The sequence below is a fragment of the Phycodurus eques genome, chromosome 1 (genome assembly GCF_024500275.1).
Source record: "Phycodurus eques isolate BA_2022a chromosome 1, UOR_Pequ_1.1, whole genome shotgun sequence".
NCBI classification, from domain to species: domain Eukaryota; kingdom Metazoa; phylum Chordata; class Actinopteri; order Syngnathiformes; family Syngnathidae; genus Phycodurus; species Phycodurus eques.
This window is the reverse complement of record NC_084525.1, coordinates 46,724,540-46,743,430: the sequence shown is the minus strand read 5'-3', so window position 1 is coordinate 46,743,430 and position 18,891 is coordinate 46,724,540. Positions and strand designations below refer to the sequence as shown.

General features: G+C 46.1%; 3 protein-coding genes across 15 annotated transcripts in view; 1 reads left to right on the top strand and 2 right to left on the bottom strand.

Annotated features, from left to right (window-relative positions):
* Positions 1 to 181: 181 nt before the first annotated feature.
* Positions 182 to 6,345, bottom strand: gpr180 (G protein-coupled receptor 180). 4 transcript variants are annotated; one of them, XM_061666623.1, is made up of 10 exons: positions 6,283 to 6,345; positions 5,908 to 6,012; positions 5,624 to 5,767; positions 5,437 to 5,531; positions 4,341 to 4,446; positions 4,067 to 4,247; positions 2,251 to 2,300; positions 1,993 to 2,150; positions 1,587 to 1,920; positions 182 to 1,054 (listed from the first exon to the last, which is right to left on the bottom strand). In XM_061666623.1, the coding sequence occupies exons 2-10, from the start codon at positions 5,915 to 5,917 to the stop codon at positions 732 to 734; spliced, it is 1,401 nt and encodes a 466-aa protein (XP_061522607.1). In that variant the 5' UTR covers positions 5,918 to 6,012; positions 6,283 to 6,345; the 3' UTR covers positions 182 to 731. The 4 variants fall into 4 exon arrangements, with proteins under 4 accessions (XP_061522607.1, XP_061522528.1, XP_061522445.1 ...); XM_061666544.1 differs by having other exon boundaries at positions 5,908 to 5,995; positions 6,283 to 6,344; XM_061666709.1 differs by lacking the exon at positions 6,283 to 6,345 and having other exon boundaries at positions 818 to 1,054; positions 1,587 to 1,664; positions 1,732 to 1,920; positions 5,908 to 6,264.
* Positions 6,346 to 6,560: 215 nt separating this feature from the next.
* On the top strand, positions 6,561 to 15,425 carry LOC133412169 (dTDP-D-glucose 4,6-dehydratase-like). Of its 8 annotated transcripts, none has more exons than XM_061695336.1 (12): positions 6,561 to 6,766; positions 6,847 to 6,913; positions 7,019 to 7,087; positions 7,274 to 7,364; positions 7,440 to 7,588; positions 9,062 to 9,160; positions 9,252 to 9,311; positions 10,475 to 10,518; positions 10,583 to 10,748; positions 10,829 to 10,884; positions 12,252 to 12,349; positions 12,426 to 15,425. In XM_061695336.1, exons 1-12 carry the CDS (start codon positions 6,720 to 6,722, stop codon positions 12,515 to 12,517), a joined length of 1,038 nt encoding a protein of 345 aa, XP_061551320.1. In that variant the 5' UTR covers positions 6,561 to 6,719; the 3' UTR covers positions 12,518 to 15,425. The 8 variants fall into 8 exon arrangements, with proteins under 8 accessions (XP_061551320.1, XP_061551318.1, XP_061551319.1 ...); XM_061695334.1 differs by having other exon boundaries at positions 12,219 to 12,349; XM_061695335.1 differs by having other exon boundaries at positions 7,416 to 7,588.
* The window catches only part of LOC133412155 (ATP-dependent RNA helicase DDX3X-like), a 23,221-nt gene continuing 18,539 nt past the window's right edge, over positions 14,210 to 18,891 (bottom strand). For all 3 annotated transcript variants that reach the window (XM_061695303.1, XM_061695321.1, XM_061695312.1), the window contains one exon: positions 14,210 to 18,847. In XM_061695303.1, coding sequence (XP_061551287.1) covers positions 18,768 to 18,847 — 80 coding nt within the window. In that variant the 3' untranslated portion in view covers positions 14,210 to 18,767. The remainder of the gene's footprint in view (positions 18,848 to 18,891) is intronic.

The window sequence follows — 18,891 nt, the reverse complement described above, 5'->3', positions numbered from 1 at the left end:
CGGTGGACTTGGGACACGCATGACGTTTTGAGGCTATCGCGTCACGGCGAAATGTCTTCTTCCTTTCCTTTCCTTTATATAATAACTGCAAAGAGTCAGCTTTTTTTTTTTTTTTGGGACAGGGGTGTAATCTTAGTGGGCTCAAAGATGAAAAATGAAACGATTGCAAGGGATGTGCATTGTTTGCTGCCCCGAAGTCATTTATTTCAGGTTACGCGTTTCCGCAGGTTGTCAAGAACAAAACATCAATAATAGAGAACAGTTTCTTGGTTTTTTCATTTTCTTGACCTTTACATAAAGTCACAATGTTTAACGGAAACAAGAAAGGTTTATTCAAGCATCAAGTCTGAAATGAGGCGCCAATATTTGAACGTCATGCATTCCCAGACTTTAAATAACTTAACTTGCTAAAAAGGTTTTGAGATGAATGATGAAAACTGCGCGATAGACTCTCAAGAGAAAAAAAAACATTGTAGTTGATCTATTACCAGCAATTCAATTCACATTTGTGTATGCACGTAGTGACTTTCTTCGAGACCTTCATCCCACATCACGTTCAAGGCCGACATTTCTGAATATAGCAAATAAATCCCACTGTGAGTCCCTGTCTTGTAAACTGTATGTTCTACCTACGAACGTAAACAACGAGAGATCTACAACAAAGCCCTTCCGGTTTCTGTTCTTGTCGTCCCTCAGCCAAGGTGGTCTTTGTCTTGTAGTCCCTCCCGCCTTTATTTTCTGGACTGGGGCAGACGCGCTTCTGCCCGTTGTGTCCGTGCTTCCCCGGAAAACGGCAAGATTCGAGCGTTCCCCGCAGCGCGACGCCTCCCGTCTTCTCTGCGGCGGGAGGGCGACCTGAGCGCTGCAAATGAGGAGCACATAGAGCCGGAGCACGTACTCAGTAGCGCCCCCTCTGGTTGTTCCTGGACATGGTGAGCGGCAGCGACACCGAGGAGAGCGCGGAGACTTCCCAGTAGAGGGAACGCGACAGAAACAGCTGGTAGAGGATCACCACGGAGATGGACTGACACAGAATCACACCAATGGTGACCACCTGCAGGAAACACAAAGCACCAATTTGGACGACAAGTGGAACTATTTCACCGATGTAGTGCGGTAGATTTTTCAGGTATCGGTCGGTGTGCCCCCCATTGAGAAAATGGATCAGATCTGACCACCTTTATGTTTATGTGTACCAGGCCTGAGGCCCCAGCTCAAGCTGAAGAAAACCAGCTCCAAAGGACCATTCTTCCACGCCCGTCCGTGCTCTTTTGGTGATGAGCGGTGTTCCGTTCGCACCAAACAAACCTTTTGGAGTGATGGCCAAAAAGTTGAAGCTTGGTTTCGTTGGACCAGAACACATTTTCCCACTTGTGTTTGGAAGTTTTGTTATGGTCCAATGTAGTCAAGGTTGAACATTTCCACTTGGGGAAAAAATGTTGAAATGATCTAGCGTCGTCTTTTTTTTTTTTTTTAACACCACAAACACCTGGCATTTGATCAGGGGCGTACGGGACTTTTTCTATTCACTGCGGCACTCGGTTTAAGCCTGCAGCAAAGCAATTAATGCTTAAATGTTGCCAAACCTTCTCCCTCTGGTGCTCGTTGAAGATGGCGGACGTGAGGACGAGGAAAGGATGGCAGAGGAACCACAGCAAGCATCCCTGTGGACAACACACAATTGTGAGGAGAAGCCGGGGCAGCGGCAAGTTGCGTGCCGGAGCAGATAACCTTGGCAAAGCAGAGGTAGAAGTCTCTTTTCAGGGTGCTCCTCTCTGTGGAGATGATCTGGTAGAGAACGGAGGCCAGCAGGAGGGCCAGCGTCACCCTCAGGGCGATGAGGAGAATGCCCGCCAGACTCCGATAGCTGCGGTGTTGGCCCTCAGACGCAGAGTATTGCTCCCACAGCAGAAGGGCACCCTGGAAGTGACACCGTGAGCGTCTCTGCATCGGGCACGCGCGGGCCGTCCAGCAAAAAGCAGCCGTCCGTACCTGCAAGACGACTCCGCACACGGCGACGGCCGTGGACGCCGGAGACTGCTCCCACTGCAGAGGGCGCGACTGAGGTTTCCGGCCTCGGCTCAGGGACCAGCTGGCGCACAGGCTCAATAACGTGTACAGCGTTGACACTTGAGCTGCCGCCGCCCAGACTGCACGAGGACGACAAGCCAAACGAGTCACTCGGTGCCCGCTTACAAACGGATGCCAGAACATTCGGGAGGTTTTCCACAAAAAGGAGTCAAGACATACACGCTGCCAGGCTGCCCATCGGTGGGATACCCACGCCGTCTCGAGAGTACCTGTGGAGCACAAGATTGGACACTGCAATGTATATAGATTTCACATGTATATTAGCAATGATCAACACACACACTATATAAGGTGGTTCTCAACTGCTGTCACCCTGCAAAGTCGCGAGCCACTTTTATAGAAGTTAAGAACAATTAAGATTTTGGGGGGTTTAAAAATAGCCTCTGAAAACATGTACAGTACCGGTATATTCTATTTTCAAATACTGTTTCAAATGAGCTTGCTGAACCGCCAAAGGCATATTGCTTGACACAACATCCGCCAGCCAGCAGCTGAGCTGCATTTTTTTTTTTTTTTTTTTTTTTTTTACAGAGGAAAACTAATGGCTACAAAACAAGGACGTAACCGTTTTTTTTTTTGCTCACTTTCCCACGATGTTCCGCCTCTGTAGTGTATCGAGAAAATCAGATCAGGAATACGTGTCATTTTTTTGCAATGGCCACTTTTGGGTCCCGGCCCGCCAGTTGAGAACCCCTGCGCTATACACAGTTTACATCATTTCTATTCATACTCACTATTCATGGCCGTTTTTTCTGGACTCGATCAATTTTCAATGTTGTGAAAGAACACACGAAGCGCGGCGCTCACGACGGAACAAGCCGCTGGCGGAACCGCGTTTGCGACACAACCGCCACAAGTGGGACACTTAAAGGAATGTTAACTGTTTATTACATTCGCTAGCCTCCGAGCCAATAAGATAGCGGGCTATGGACTGGAACTAAAAAGCTCACTCGACCGCCGCAACATCAAAATGTCAGCGCTCGGAGTTGCGTGTAGGCGTTACCCGTGTAACACGCACACACACGCACACACAGAAATGGGAACGTTAACTGTTTATAAAGCGTAAGCACAGCGGCACACAATATTTAGGCACTAGTTGACTTCAGCGAACTCCTTTTCAGCGGCATTGGAGTGACTGGTGAACGTGTCCAGGGCAGGCCCCTTTTTTTAGATTTCATCCTTTATTTAACCAGCGAAAAGCTTATTGAGAGATAAAATCACTCTTAGAAAGGATACGGTACATAACGCGACAATATCCATACAATCAAAATAAGGGCTAAAAAAATGATTATGGCATCTGATTGAAAAACAGTATATACATTTTTTTCTTTTTTTTATTCATTCAAATTCGGCAGGCTTCGAGAGGTTTTTTGGGCCTCTTCAGTGGGTTAATGACTCGATAAATATATGCCAAATGTGAAATATTTGTTTAAGCGCAATTTTCGTGAACAGAGCCAGTCTGGTTGATTTATATTGTTTCTTTAGCTTAGATATTTTATTTATTTTTCTATATTACAATGCAAATGTTCAATGTTCTTTCGAACTGAAAGTTAATTGTCCTTAAAAGGGATGCACTTGAATGATTATGCGCTAGAACATCATTATCAGTGGCATAAATAAAACGTTTATGGCGATAGCTTTTCGGAAAATATATGGTTCTAAAAAATGTGCGACTGTGGCAGGCCGAAACATAATATACTGAGAGAGAGCAAGAGCAGTGGATAACACAAAATGAGTGTACAAATCCAAATCTGCAATCTAGCAGGACTGCGAAGCATACTCTAGCGGACCATTACTGTATCAGGAGTGCGTGATGGTAAGTTTCTGGGACGCATTGTTCCAGGGCTGGGACTCATTGTTTCCAGGCACGCGCATCCTGGGACTCACATCGTCTCGTGCGTAAAATGATCTGCGGATTAATACCGTTTCTTTGGTCTTGGGCTAGGGCTAGGCTCGTTGCGGTCTCATCGCTTACCTGGCCATGTGAATGTAGTTGCAAAGGGCAGAGCAGCCCTGCAAGGCCAGACTTGTGGTCAGCACCTTCAGGACCGTGTGCATGGGACCGCCTTTCCTCAGAGCCTGGTACAGAGGCTTAATGTAGATGCACGAAGCTACAAAGTACGCCAGCAGCAGGAGGAAGTAAAAGGTGTGGAGACCTAGAGGAGAGGCAAAAGAGAAAACTCCAGCGCGAACAATAGCCACAACAGCCACGCGGTTCGGTACTCGACTGTACATGGCGGATGTATTACCTGCCTCCTCGGCACTAAAATGCTCCAGCGGGTTTCCCGCAGAATCGGCATTAAGCAGGAGGACAGTAAACCTCAGCTCACCGTGAGAAGGAATCACTGCAGCCTCCTGCAGGAAGGGATGATAAACACAAGTCACTCGAACCAAGCGGATATTCCAGTCATTCCCGACCGCTGCACCAGATCGTGCGGTGTGCTGCAGGAAATTATTTGTTTACAGCACAACCTTGACTTATAACGATACGATAGCAAATCGGTTTTCTCTATTGAAATTCATGTCATTCATCGGACCAAAAAAAAAACAAAAAAAACCACCCGTGTTTTTCTGATCCAGGATTTTATGGAGTCACACACTTCCAATAGCATTCCAGTGTTGGGGTGTGCCTCTAAAGGGCGTGGCCTTGTGAGTGATGTCAGCAACACGGACGCCAGCATGGGTTGGCCCTTTCAAGTGTTTTTCTGAATACAATCCAAATGTTGCCCTGCGATTGGCTGGCGACCGGTTCAGGGTCGGAGATGGGCTGCGGCAGCCCATCTCCGACCCTCAAGAAAATGGGCGGATGGACGGAAAATCTCAATGTAATTAAACGGCAACAGTACTTATTTCTCCGAAAATGAGGAGCTACTTCTCCGCTTTTCCCCACGTTGTGAAGAAACCTCAGAGCGGAAACGATTAGCCATATTAGTTGCCTGGCTAGCAAGCGTATCGTATTTGTTTGACCGATCGGAGAAACGCTAACTCCCGTGGCTGCTTTTACAATAATACTTTAACGTTACCTTGAACGATGTGCGGTGCGCTCATAAATGTCATATCGTATCGGAGCGATTGCCTCCTCTCGCAGGCGCCGTCCGTAAGGACGGTTTGCGTATCCTTCCTCTACCGAGGCGCAGTACCCGAAATCTTGCCACATGAGACAACTTCATCGACAAGGGGAGCCGTGTGAGCATGCTCCTTGCGCGTGTTCTCATTTTGCGTTTGGGTGTTTGAGCGTTTGTCCCGTTCAGTAGACTTTCCGAATGCGGAATATGCGCCTCGGCTCGATAAAGGCTGGGAAACGGCGGGCTACTCCTGGCGCACTCCGCCCGGTTACCTGGTTACCTGGCACGTGTATCGGTCTGCGTAGAGAGCGTGCCACACCGTAGGCGACGACCGCTGAGGAATCGTCTGGTTGTGTTCTTCTTGACTGAGAGATACTGAAGCAAGAGGAGGACAAGTGCACAAGTGAGGGTACAGTGCATCCAGTAGGGCCTCGGCATCATCCATGCAACTGGTGCCAACTTCTTACCGGTGAACTGGGCACGGGTGAGCCTTTCGGAGCAGCCGAGGTTCTCCCAATCCTCGTCCGCATTTGGGTAGAGCAGCAGTCGGGATTCCTTCTCTGCAGCTAGTGAGGGGTTGTCCAACTGACAGACCAGCAAACCCTCCTCACCTACACACAGATCGGCAAACATTTCCACAGCTCGTCATTGATTCGGAAAATCTGCCATTAGAAAGAAGCTCAGGGAAGAAGAAGAAGAGACGGAAATGGAAATCCTGATGAATGACACGCGCGCACAAAGCGCATATTACCTTGATACATGAATTTAGTGATGAACTGGCCTTTGTGCTGCCTCGCTACTTCGGTCTTAAAAAGTCCGCTTACGGTTTTCCCACACACCTGCGCAGAGAAAAGGACTGCAGCCAGAAGTGCGGTTAGGAAACGCGACATTTTATGCACACTAAGCGTTGCGTTTTGAGCCCGTGAATGTTAGCTCGTCACTTCAATGAGCCACGAAACCAGGAGACATCTCGACTGCGTCAAGCTACACGCGCGGGAAGAAATTAAGCGGAAATCAAAAGATTATGATGCCCATAAACGCTTACAAAAAAAAAAAAAAAAAACAACGATTTCTTTCAGTATTTTTGTGAAGGTGCGCGAAATAATATGATGATAAAACACCACACCTCAACGAAATGTGTGAACTTCATTCCCCGTTGGTAACGTCAACTTAACCGGTTGCCGTTACATAAGCATTTATTTTGACACCGCATTTCGGAAGCCACATTAATTTTCTCGCTGCAATAGGCAATGCGACTATGACTTTGTCCAATCGGCACTGTTAACAATTTGATGGATTTAGAATCTACCCAATCACAAAAACGTTTCGGCCCACACACATTTCCAGCCAATCACAGACATTATTGAGGCCCAATCGGTTCCACCTATTTTCGACGTGTCGACATGACCGTAAACGATCAGCGACTGTCGCACGCTCTCTGTACAAGGTTAAATCAAACGTCGCTGTACAAAAGCAAACTTACGACGTCGACATTCGGCCAAGGTCCCCAAAGGGAGACCCAAACATGGAGGCGCGTAGGAGAGCATCTTGGATATAAGAGCGATGGACTCCATCAAAGCTGTTCTGGTGACTGGGGGCTCAGGATTCATGTGAGCGAAAATGACATCAACACTTGCTACGACGCTGCTGGAAGTAATGAGATGTTCTTCTGTTCTTCTTATAAACACAGTGGCTCCCACCTTGTCTGTTCCCTGCTTAAGAGGCATCCAGAATGGAACATTTATAACTTGGATAACGTAAGCGTTTATCATCAAAAAGGAAGTCAAATTGCTGTGAATATAATCAACGCATGCATGAATATGACTGCAACCTAAGTGTGGCTGAATGTGATTTGATTCCAGTTAGATTACTGCTCCAGCCCAAGGAGTCTGGAGAGCGTTGAAAACAAAGCAAACTACACGTTTATCAAGGTAATACTTTGCTTTTTTTTTTTTTTTGGCTGCTGTGTTCAAAATGGCTTTGAGATGTTTCCAATGATCTGATGAGATTCGAAAGGTAGGTTGAGATGTAGGGCTGTATAACCGATGAACTGTGTGCCACCATTCACTCCTCCTGCTGTACTGCGCCAATTAAATTCTCACGTATTTGTGTAACAGGGCGATATATGTAACACGCAGCTGGTGAGCAACATCTTCGAGACACAAAATGTCGACGTCATCTTTCACTTGGCCGCCAAAACTCACGTGGGTGAGCAGCAAGTCGCACTTTGGCAGCCAGCCGCCACACGATTGATTGCAGTTGTGTCGTCGCGGTTCCCCCCAGATTCGTCCTTCCGAAGCCCGTCCGCTTTCCGGCACGTGAACGTCGACGGAACCCGAGTTTTGCTGGCCGCTGCCAGTCAGACCCGCCACCGGCCTCGGCGCTTCATCCACGTCAGCACCGACGAAGTGTACGGCTCTAGTCTCGATGAGGTTTGGCGGATTTGATCGAGTTGTCATTTTATACTTGCAGTGCATATAAACAAAAAAAAAACAAAAAAGTCTACACACCCCTTTCAAATGCCAGCTTTTTGTGATGTAAAAACCCATTTTAGAAACACGAACGTTTCAACTCTTGTCAGAGCAGAGGCACTTTAAATGGTGGCAGGTGTGCGCCGAGCCCCATTTAACATGAGTTGGGATGTGATTGGTTCATTCTGAACACGACCACGTCCACACTTCTAAGAGGGTGTGCACACTTGTGCAAGCACGTTTGTTTCATTGACTTGGTGACATTAATGGTGGGAAACAATCATCAAACAAATGGAAATATGCAGTTTTTAAATGAAGGTTTTTATGATTAAGCTAGAAGAACAATCCAAAGTTACATGGCCCCGTGTGGAAAAAGCGATTGCGCCCTAAACCCAAGAACTGCTCGGGCCACCCACAGAAATCAACGCTTGATTTCTGTGGGTGGCCCATCGTGCCGTGGAGATGCTTTGGCCCACTCATCTTGGCAGAATTGTTGTAATTCAGCCACATCGGAGGCCTTTCAAGCATGGACGACGGCCTTTTTGAGGTCATGCCCACAGCATCTCAATAGGATTCAGGTCCGGACTTTGACGAGGCCACTCCTAAGTCTTCATTTTGTTTTTGTCTTGGGGATCACCAAGGTGTCTTCTGGCAAAATTGCGACAAGGTTTAATGTTGTTTGTGCTCAGCAGTGGAACTTGGAACTCTGCCATTTTTGCCCAGTCTCTTTCATACGGTGGAGTCATGGACACTGACCTTAAGTGAGGCAAGCGAGGCCTGCAGTTGTTTGGATGTTCTTGTGGGGTCTTTTGTGACCTCTTGGATGAGTCGTCGCTGTGCTCTTGCGGTGATTTTGCTCGGCCGGCCACTCCCCGGGAAGGTTCACCGCTGTTCTATGCTTTCTCGATTTGTGGATGATGGCTCTCCCTATGGTTCGCTAGAACCTTTTCCACACTGATAGATCTCAATTACTTTCTTTCTCATTTGTTCCTGAATTTCTTGAGATCTCTGTATGATGTCTCGCTTTTGAGGATCCTTCGGTCTACTTGACTTTGTCAGGCAGGTCCTATTGAAGTGATTTCCTGCTTGAGAACAGGTGCGGCAGTATCAGGCCTGCGTGTGGCTCCAGAAATTCAACTCTGGTATGATAAACCACAGTTATGTTTTAACAGGGGGCGCGGGGGGCAATCGCTTTTTTCACACGGGGCATATGGATTATTTTTTTTTCTCCTTCAATGACTAAAAAAAAACAAAAAAAAACCATTTAAAAAAACAAAAAACAAAAAAAATGCATTTTGTTTTTACTCGTGTTGTATTTTCAAGTAAAATTTGGAGTCCCGATTTGGTCAGGGGCGGCCGTGGTAGACTTTGTATATCCAATGTAGGTCATCAAGCTTAAGGTACTCCGTGAATTCAGGGGTTTGTGTTTTGCAGGTTTTTGATGAGAACAGTCCCATGAGGCCTTCCAACCCGTATTCCGTCTCAAAGGCAGCTGCAGAGGACTTGGTCAGGTCATACTGGCAAAAGTATAAGGTACAACATGGAAGAGTTTGTTTTCATGGGAAGTATAATTTGGACACAGTAGTATTTGAGGGGATCAATGCAGTTTGTTCGCCCTCCTCAGCTTCCTGTTATCATCACCAGGAGCAACAACATCTATGGTCCGCAGCAATACATAGATAAGGTACAGCGCACACTTACCAACTCAACAGCGGTGGGGAGAAGTAACAAAGTACAGGGGTTGAATCAGTCATTCTAAAAATTGGGACTACTTTTGTCACCACTGCTCAAGCGTACAATGAGAGGAAAGAGTATGTCAACCCATTGGAATTGATTAAATTGCTGCATAAATTAGTCATAAAATGTGGCCTGATCATCTAAATGAATGACTAAAGAATACACACGCTGCTTAAACCGACAATTATATATTATTCATATTTCATTTGAAAATATGTAAACATTCACAGCACAGGGAGGAAAAAGTGAACCTCAGAGTCAAGTGTGAGCCGACCTGGAATCCAATCAATGAGTCAAGAGTGCAAGCGTGTCTTAAAGCTGCTCCGGCCACTAGAAAACACAGCAGTTTAGAATGATCTCCTGTCAACAGGCGTTGTCTAAAGAACACTCTGATGTTCCGCAGCACTACTAGCAAATGATTCTGTGGACAGATGAAACCCAAGTTGAATTGTTTGGGAAGAACACGCAATGCTGTGTGTGGAGGAAAATGGCACAGCACACCAACTGTGAAGCATGGCGGCGGGAGCATCATGGGATCGGTGTGCTTTTCTACCTCAGGGCCTGGACAGTTTTCTATCATCAAGATGTTTTTCAGAAGAACTTGAGGCCATCTGTCCAACAGTTGAAGCACAAAAGAGGACAACAGGAGAATGATCCAAAACACAGAAGCAAGTCAACAACAGAATGGCTTCAGAAGAAGAAAATGCATGTTCTGGAGTGGCCCAGTCAAAAGTCCTGCCCTCAACCCCAGTGTGATGCCTCAAGCGAGCTTTTCACTGCAGAAATCTTGCTGAACTGCAAGTTTTGTCGAGAGGAACGGTCCAAAATTCTCATCTGCAACTAAACGAAACGTTTGCTTGAGATTATTGCTCCCAAAGGGTCCAGGGTCAACCGGTTCGGAAATCCAAGGGTTGACTTTGTTTATCCCTCCCTGAAACATTGAAAACATATTCTTGTGTTGTAGCTGAAGTTCCGACTAGGTTTGATGACCGATTTGTGCTTCACATCCTTTTCCCTCCCACTCTAAATGTTTTTGTGTTATTTTAGCGTGTGATTGTAAAATTTGAATCAAAGCCGGTAAATAATTGGCTGTTGTTCTTCTACTCACAGGTCGTCCCCAAGTTTCTCACCCTCTTGCAAATGAACAAGAAGTGGTAGGGGTTTTATTTTGAAAGGTTATACCAAGCAGTGTCCCGATTAGTGTCCTCTGTGCCACAGTACTATTCAGGGAACCCTCCCCAAATCCCGTCATTTCCTGTTCATCGATGATGCAATCAACGCCCTCCTGCTGATTCTGGAGAAAGGGATTGTGGGAGAAGTGTACAACATTGGGGCAAACTGCGAGATAGGCATTGTGCCATTGGCCAGGGAACTCGTAAAGATGGTAGGTTACGCACCAAATATAGCCTGTGACGTCAACAATACAGTACAGTGTGTGTGTGTGTGTGTGTGTGTGTGTTTAAGGTTCGGAAGGTGCCAGATGTCGAGCTGAACGATTGGCTTGAGTTTGTGCCGGACAGGTGCGGCCACATTTACTCGTTCATTCACATTTATAAGTCACTCACGCCCACTAAAGCAACGATTTTCAACAAAAGAACATTTTAGTCACGTAATGAGATGAAAGTTGAGCTTTTTGGAAGGTGTGTGTCTCTTTACATCTGGCGTAAATGGAGCACAGCATTTCCGAAAAAGAACATGGTGGTGGTTGTGTGATGGTCTTGGGCTGCTTTGCTCCTTCAGGACCTGCACCAACTTGCTGTGATTGATGCAACCATGAATTCTGCTCTTTGACAGAAAATCCTGAAGGAGAATGTTCAGCTATCGGTTTGTATCCTCAGGCTGAGGTGGACTTGGGTTGTGTAGCAGGATAACAATCCAAAACACGCCAACAAGTCAATTTCTGAATGGGTTTTGTGGGGGGGGGGGAATAAAAAAAAAAATACGGTTTTGGAGCGGCCTAGTCAAAGGCCGGGCTTGACTCGATTGACCTTCAAAAGGCCGTTCATGCTCGCTCGAAAACCCTCCATTTTTGCTGAATTCAAACAATTCTGCAACGAAGAGTGGGCCAAAATATCTCCCCAGAGATGTGAAAGACTCGTTGCCACTTCTAGAAAATGTTTGATTTCAGTTCTTGCTGCTGAGGATGGCCCAACCAGTTCTTAGGTTTATGGGCCAGGTAACTTTGTTTTTTTTCTCAATAAATGAAACCACCATTTAAAAATAGCATTTTAAGCTCACTTGGGTTATATTGGTCTATTTACATTTGTTTCATGATCTTAAACATAACATTTTCATAGCACTGTAGTTGTAATTCTGTGTACCCCCCCCAACAAATGTTAAAAAAAAATTAAATTGTCAATATTTATAGCTAATAAGGCCATGGTAATGTGGCCTTGACACCCCTGTGTTAAACTACAATACTGTAGTTGTAGAAAATCATGCTAAACGTTGCTCCTGTTGTTATGAGTGTGTGCATTAGCTAGTTGTCAGACTAAGTTTGGTATTTGTGAATTTAGTTCCTCAAACTCTGTGGCTTTAAACAAATAAGGTACTCAGTCACGCTAGGAACATTCGCCCAATTAAGCTCCTGTGAGGTTGTCTCTCGAGTTTTTGCTCTCAAGTCAACGCAAAAAAAATCTGCCGAACAGCTGAGATTTTGAAAAACTTTAGTCGGGTCACTCGTATTTCAGGGCGCTGCTGTATAATCATTTTATACATGCAGTAGTTGTTTTCCCTCATACATGTTTCCCCAAACAATTTTTGACCTTTCAAAGTGGGCGTCGCGACATGTCAAATTGTCACAGCACTTGAGAACTGATCTAAAGCATCCCCGGCACATTATGACAACACTCAGTAAAGCACCAAGTCGCTGTCCAACGCTCTGCAGGCCGAAGGTTGACATCCGCTACCCCATCAAAAGCGAGAAGCTGCAGCAGTTGGGTTGGAAGGCCGAGGTCTCCTGGCCTGAAGGCATCGAACGGACCGGTACAACAGGCGCACGCAAGACTGGCCAAACGCGCAGCATCACAGCTAACATTTCATGTCCTGTGTGTGTTTTCAGTTAGATGGTACCAGGACCACCCAGACTTTTGGTCAGACACACCAGAGGGCCCAAGAGCGATTCCAAGCGTGTCGGAAAATACCAACGAGTAGGCGACACGGCTTTTGACCACCAGCTCAATTTTCTGTACTGCGCAACATTTGTCGGACCAAAGCACTGTGACATAAACGTGAACGCATTTCATCTGCGGTGACGCGGACAATAGCGGTCTTATTTTGCCTCGATTCCAACTGCGCACTTGTTTCCATCCACCCGTTCTCTGTCGCGGGCGTGCCGGGGCCCATCCCAGCTGACTCTGGGCGAGAGGAAGGGTACACCCTGAACTGGTCGCCAGCCAATCGCAGGGCGCAAAGAAACAAACATCCATTCACACCTACGGACAATTTAGAGTCTTCAATCGACCTAGCACACGTTTTTGGGATGTGGGAGGAAACCGGAGAGAGAACCCAAAAAAAAAAGTCGCACGGGGAGAACATGCAAACTCCATAGGGAGACCGGATTTGAACGCACAACCTCAGAACTGTGAGGTACACGTGGCCACCGTGTCGCCCTACTTGAACAGCTAAAACAAAAATAATAAAATGTACCGGCATTACCAGACAACTATCAACCCTTTACTGCTCAGTGACTTTTTTTTTTTGTCGATGTCTTTCTGTCTCCAAAGCGTTCTCTGTCAATTGACCGTCTGTTGTCGTACTCGAGCGGCTCCGACGACCGGAGACAAATTCCTTGTGTGGTTTTTGGACATACTTGGCAAATAAAGAGGATTCTGAAAAAAACAAAACTCAACCAACATTGTAGTTCAAGTAGAAAATGCAGGTGCCCCTTTCTCATTATTTGACAAAACAAGACGCCGGTTGGCCTTCTGCTTTAGCGAAACGGTTAGCCGTTAAGAGAGTGAAAGTGGCACGAAGCAGATATCCGTGTTTTGTTTCTAAATACATTCAATATGTTTGAACTTGGAACAATAGAATGCTGAATTGTCGAGCTATAGCTGAAGCATCTTTTTCACCTGTTGGAATTTTCCTGATTTTTTTTGTGGGCGGGGCTAAAAACTCTCGTGCCAGTTCCCTCCCCAGTACAAACTGATGTCATTTCGTTTGGCTGCTCGGTTGAGCGTTAGCCGCGTTTACCACTCCAGCGTGCAAGTTCGCAGGCTAACGAAAATGCGTCTTCGCCGGATGCCTCAATTTACAGAACAGCTCGGTGACGTTTGTTATAAATAAAAATGCGATGGATTGACTTTTGAAAGACACGCAGATGGCGAGCTGAACCTCAACGTGACTGCACAGATAGTTTTGTAAACTTTCAGCAGAGACATGGCTTGGTGGGTAACTTGATGCAAGTGAACGGTGATGTCGCCGACCACGAGGCTAAGTGGACTTGTGTGCTTATTTTTTACGATTCTACTCCCCAATAACCATTCAAGTTTGAAGTTAAGCCTCGTAGCGGGGATTTTTGACACGGTCTAAGCTATCGCCCGCTCAGTATGTTCGATTCCTTTTGGCGCATCCATTCGAGACGCCCGCAGCGTCGTGAGTGCGGAGAGGTGGCCCTTTACAAATCGAGTTCTGAAGCCTGATTTTATATACTTGGCAATTCTTTTCTTCTTCCCCCATTCAAATTTGGCAAGCTCGCTCGTTAACATGACTCTTCTCCGCGGTGTGTCCAATTGACGTTTTTTTGCGCCTGTTTCGTGCCACTTTAACGGCAAAAATAAAATGATCCAACCGCTTGAGTGAGATCTTTTCTCAAGCGTACAACCAAGAAGGAACAGAAGCAAGTTAGTTTTGCAAATCCAAACCTTTAATTGTGGTAAAATCACAATGGATGCACAATAGTTTTTTTTTGTTTTTTTCCTTTAGTGCTCCTCATCGTGCACAACTGCTAAACTAATACATAAAGCAAATACTAACTAGCAGGCTGGTGGCGCCGTGTGTCCACGCTGAACTGTCTGGCCAGTCAGTCATGGGGCAACATCAGGCTTCACACACACTGGGAGTACAACTGAGATTTCCTCGCAATCAATCACCTTACCGAATAAAACCCAAAAGTGTTTGCTGTCGCCGTATCACCTCAGTTGGCTCTCTGTAGGGTATTTTCTTCCTCCCCAGGTTGCCATTTGTAAACAACTTAAAGGGCCGTCAACTCGCATTTACAAAGTTGGGAATAGAAAAGGCTGCATATCTTTGACGTGCCACCGATGGGGAATGTGCATTCTGGACCACAAAGGCAGAAGAGCTACGACAGTGAAACGGAAAACGAGATCGAATGGTATCACCGTACATCGTTCGCCCATTTCCTGACTGGCCGGACGCTCGGCAGTGAGCGCGCCGTGCCTGAAAATATGCAGATCACAAGAACATAGCAATAGAAGCACACTTACTTCTGTGTTACAGACTTTGAACATCCCCACTTGATAGACAATCACACGACAGGTATTAACAGGAAGGAAAAGTGTCAAAACAAATGAACGACGACAACAAAACTGACTTGGCGCGAATCTGGACATGTTTGTACTGCATGTTTGTTTTTTGTTTTTCTTTTTTCTTACAAAATGGTTTTTGATTCTTACAATTTAATCCAAACCTTGGCATATTTGGTGGAATTCTTTCAAATTTAAATTTTTTGGGGGCCAATTGAAAATGGCTGCTAATGGTGTGTTGTTATCATCGTCGTCGTCACGATTGGCATCGGAACCTGTTGTACAAACAGGTTGGCGGATCTGATACGGAGTCCAATGAGACTTTCGGGGTAATCGGTTTCTCTCCGCGCGTCACGTCTGCGAGCGCCGATGCCGTTCGAGCTAACGGTTCGGCGAGAGTGTGCCGTTCCAGCTCGTCACGCGACGGACTCAGAGAGAGCCTATTACGCCGTTATTAAAAAGCTCACACTACCCCAGAAAAATAGAAATTTTCACTCGTACCAATGACATCCAACATTCATGTGCCAGTGTTTTTGTTCACTGTCTTTTGGTCAAGTCACTTTTTTAAACATTTGCACTAGGCTTATAAAAATAAATATTTCTCAAAAAGGTTTGATAAATTACACAAACTACCGAAAGTAGACAAGAACTTTGGGTGCAAACAGCTGGATCTTGCCGTGGTTCTGAACTAAAACACAAACCAGTCCCCACAAACAGAGATTCACATCAGGAACATCCTTTTACACACACACACACACGCATCACTGCTGAGAAGTCTTTCTTTTGGCAACTCAAAACACTCGCTCATATGCACCTCTTCAGAGGCGTTGGAGTACCCGGGCTACAGAAGACATTTGAAGTACTTTTTGTCAAAACTAAAGTAGGATTTTCAGTCTTTCTACAAACAGAAGGCCTGGAGGCCGCAGCAAAGGGAGAGCATAGCACCATTAAATTGTTCCCCAACACCACACTTCTTCGTCTTAAAAGTCTGAATTCTCTGCCGTGGCGGTGCAATCGATACAACCGACTCCAAGCTAAGACATTACAAAGTGTAACCAATATCACTTTTATCCGGACAATCCGTCTTGAATTTAAGGCATCGCAAGGTAAATGATGTGCTATGGAGGCTATGTGTGACATACCGCGCTTCGCCACCAGATGGCAACGACAGACCCAGAAAACGCAGAAAACCCCACAGCTACGCTAGAAACTGTGCAATTAGTGCTTTGAGCTAAATGCTAACATCAGCGGGCTAACCTGCTGCGAATAAACAACATCGGGTTGCAGGTTTAGACATTTACGAGCAGCTAAAGTGATAGGGAAGGTATAAACAAGTGCCTGTGTGAGAACAACACACGGAAGGAAGAATTTCAAGGCACCGAGCATGTCAGCGTTCGCGAGCGTACGAAGCGCACGCAAATCACAAAAAGATCCCTGGTGAATGAGACATGTTGAGATGTCATCAAAACCCGGGGGGGGGGGGGGGGGAGCGCCACGGAAGAAATGAGAATTAAGTCCTCGACCGATTGTCATTTGCAACTCTGCCGTCTGCTCGGTGTCGAGTGCGCAACAATTCTGGTCAAAATCGTTCTCTGCCATTTTGCCTGCAACCTCCTGCAGCTCAACCACAAGAACTGAAATCCCCAAAACCGGCTGTCCGTGAACACGTCTCTAGAAAGCTCACAATCGGGAGAACCAGCTTCCACGGGATACATGATGATGTGCACGAGCTCTCTCCACTGCACCGAAACAAAAATGCTGCTTTGGGGGGGGGGGGGGGGGACTTTTTCTACAATGAATGTGACCTCCAAACAAACTACTCAACTGAATACTACCTCCCAGTGAAACGCAGTTAAAAAAACAACAAACAGAACCAAAAAAAAAAAAAAGGGGGTACCCTCCCCTCCGCTCCCCCACCAGCATAACTAAAAACCTGGTTGGAGAACTCTTAACACTTGTTTTTGCATGTCTAAATTGCTTGACCAAAAAAAAACAACAACACTTGCATATGTCCTACTGTCTGAGCCCACAGCTTGGCTGTTTTCATCAAAGCCAGTGAGCAATTTTGAGGAAATCTATTGAATGGAATCTAAATGTCCACTGAACTCGGCTCTCGAGACAACGTTGCGACCGAGCATACTTTCAACTATGTACACGTTATCTACATGTTAATGTGTTTCAGATCTCCATGTAAATAAAATCCATTTGCACCCCTACTTTTTGACTTGACACTAGGAATGAAAGGTGGCGTTCCTCGACGAGACACGACCTGGTTTCGCAGCAGGGCCACGCGCAAAACGGGGCAAGTCCTCGATTTGTGGCTTTCGGTCGTCTAGCGCGGCTACTCGCCAGGTGGGGCAAAATGTGAGCGTGGCCCATCATCCTCATCAAAGTGTGGTTTGGAGAAACAGACTGGGCGGGCCGATGTCAAACCTTCAAAAGTAAGCAAACTATTTCTCGTGTTTGCCTCAGTCCTCTAAGCGGCCTCCCAGCGGCCGCCCTGCTGGGAGACACTCGGGCCCGACGTATGCATTCATCCCTGACCGCAATTTATCCAAAAACACTCAAAGCAATACTGGAATGATTTTTTTGTTGTAAGAGAAAACTCTTCATGTGACTCTCCAGGATAGAGTGAGCAGGGAATTTTGGATCTCGGAGTCTTTCGAGTTGCGCTTCCCCTTGAAAGACGCTTTTGGCCAAGAAGGGCTTCAAAGTTGGCGGCTGTAGGCGGAGTCAGGTTCCCAGGAGCGTACGGACGCCAAGAGTTGGCACGACAGACGTGCGCTGACAAATGGAACTTCACAAAACAGCAGCAGCAAGGTCACCAATCGATCGGGGGGAAGAAAAAGAAAATGTACATCCTAAAAGTTTGATGCGTTGAAGTTTGACCGCTGCACTGCTTAGTGGCGCAGTTACTGAAACTGCCAACTTTTGGCGACTGCGCCAGGAACTTCTTGACTTCCAGCTCAAAGCAGAGCCACAAGATTGACATCCGATTTCTCAAAGCAGAAAGCCTACTGCAGGAGGGTTGAACTTGATGCTTTTAGGAACCGGATCAGAGAACGAGGAATCACCTTTGAGTTTCCTCATGGCGGTTTTACGAAGTTTAGTTTTGTTTTGCCAAGGTTTGATTTAGTTCAAGTCTAGCTTGTTTCCTTCCAAAGAGAAATCAAGATAACAAACCTATACATGACATTAAATGTGTGTTTTTCACAGAACAGAAATAAGAAAAGCCAATGCTTGAATTCTTGAAGGCACAGTACAAAAACAAATGATTTTACTTTGTTGTTATTTTTTTCCCCAAGTAAAGCACAAGTCCTACGATTCCATTTCAAGTGATGAGCAACAATGCTTGCTAGCGTTCCAATTTCCATCCCAGAACTTCCTGGGTCTCCTCACAAATCTAAGACATCTGCACTTCAATTAAAAGAAAGGGTTTAAAAAATAAGAGCAATATTTGTGGCCTCTCTTCCAGATGGAGGCCTCCGCCAGTTCCCATTTCCGAATTGGTTTCATGTCTCAGTTGTGTACGTTTTACTTGTATGGCGGACATGCATTCAACACAAAGATGACGCGTGGATCGGGAGCAGCTCGCAGGAAGTCTGTGTGACTGAGTGAGGGCAGAACAAAACAGAGCTAAAACTCAAATATTAAAAGTGACAAAAGAAAACATCCTACAGGGGGAATGTTGTCAAATAGCCGAACGGAAGAATCCTTTTACCATGTTGTCTCTTGTGAGCTTTTAGCATGAAATAAATGTAGATTACATTGTCCAGGTAGGTTGCGGGGGTGCTGAATAATGAGTATATTTGTAGAGCATGCACACGGGTTCTAAATGTCAACTAGGGCGGCAGATGTGGTGAAGACGGCAGAGTTGAGAAAGGAAGAAAGACAAAATGCGTGAGAGAATTCATGGTCTAGTTGCCCCACCAGTCAACTTGAGAGTGCGAGTAGTTGCCTCCGTAGCCGTCGCTCGTGTAGAAGGTTCCGAAGCCGCCTGCGGGAAAGACGCACAGAAGAAACGTTGACCGAGCCGTTCCT

Excerpts from the sequence above, each read along its gene's own strand:
- gpr180 (XM_061666461.1), bottom strand. The coding sequence starts at position 6,046 with ATGTCGCGTTTCCTAACCGCACTTCTGGCTGCAGTCCTTTTCTCTGCG. Across the intron at positions 2,301-4,066 it reads AACTACATTCACATGGCCAG|GTACTCTCGAGACGGCGTGG; the intron begins GTAAGCGATGAG and ends TGTGCTCCACAG. Across the intron at positions 1,055-1,586 it reads ACGAGCACCAGAGGGAGAAG|GTGGTCACCATTGGTGTGAT; the intron begins GTTTGGCAACAT and ends TGTTTCCTGCAG.
- LOC133412169 (XM_061695333.1), top strand. The coding sequence starts at position 6,720 with ATGGACTCCATCAAAGCTGTTCTGGTGACTGGGGGCTCAGGATTCAT. Across the intron at positions 6,914-7,018 it reads ACATTTATAACTTGGATAAC|TTAGATTACTGCTCCAGCCC; the intron begins GTAAGCGTTTAT and ends ATTTGATTCCAG. Across the intron at positions 10,519-10,582 it reads TTGCAAATGAACAAGAAGTG|TACTATTCAGGGAACCCTCC; the intron begins GTAGGGGTTTTA and ends TCTGTGCCACAG.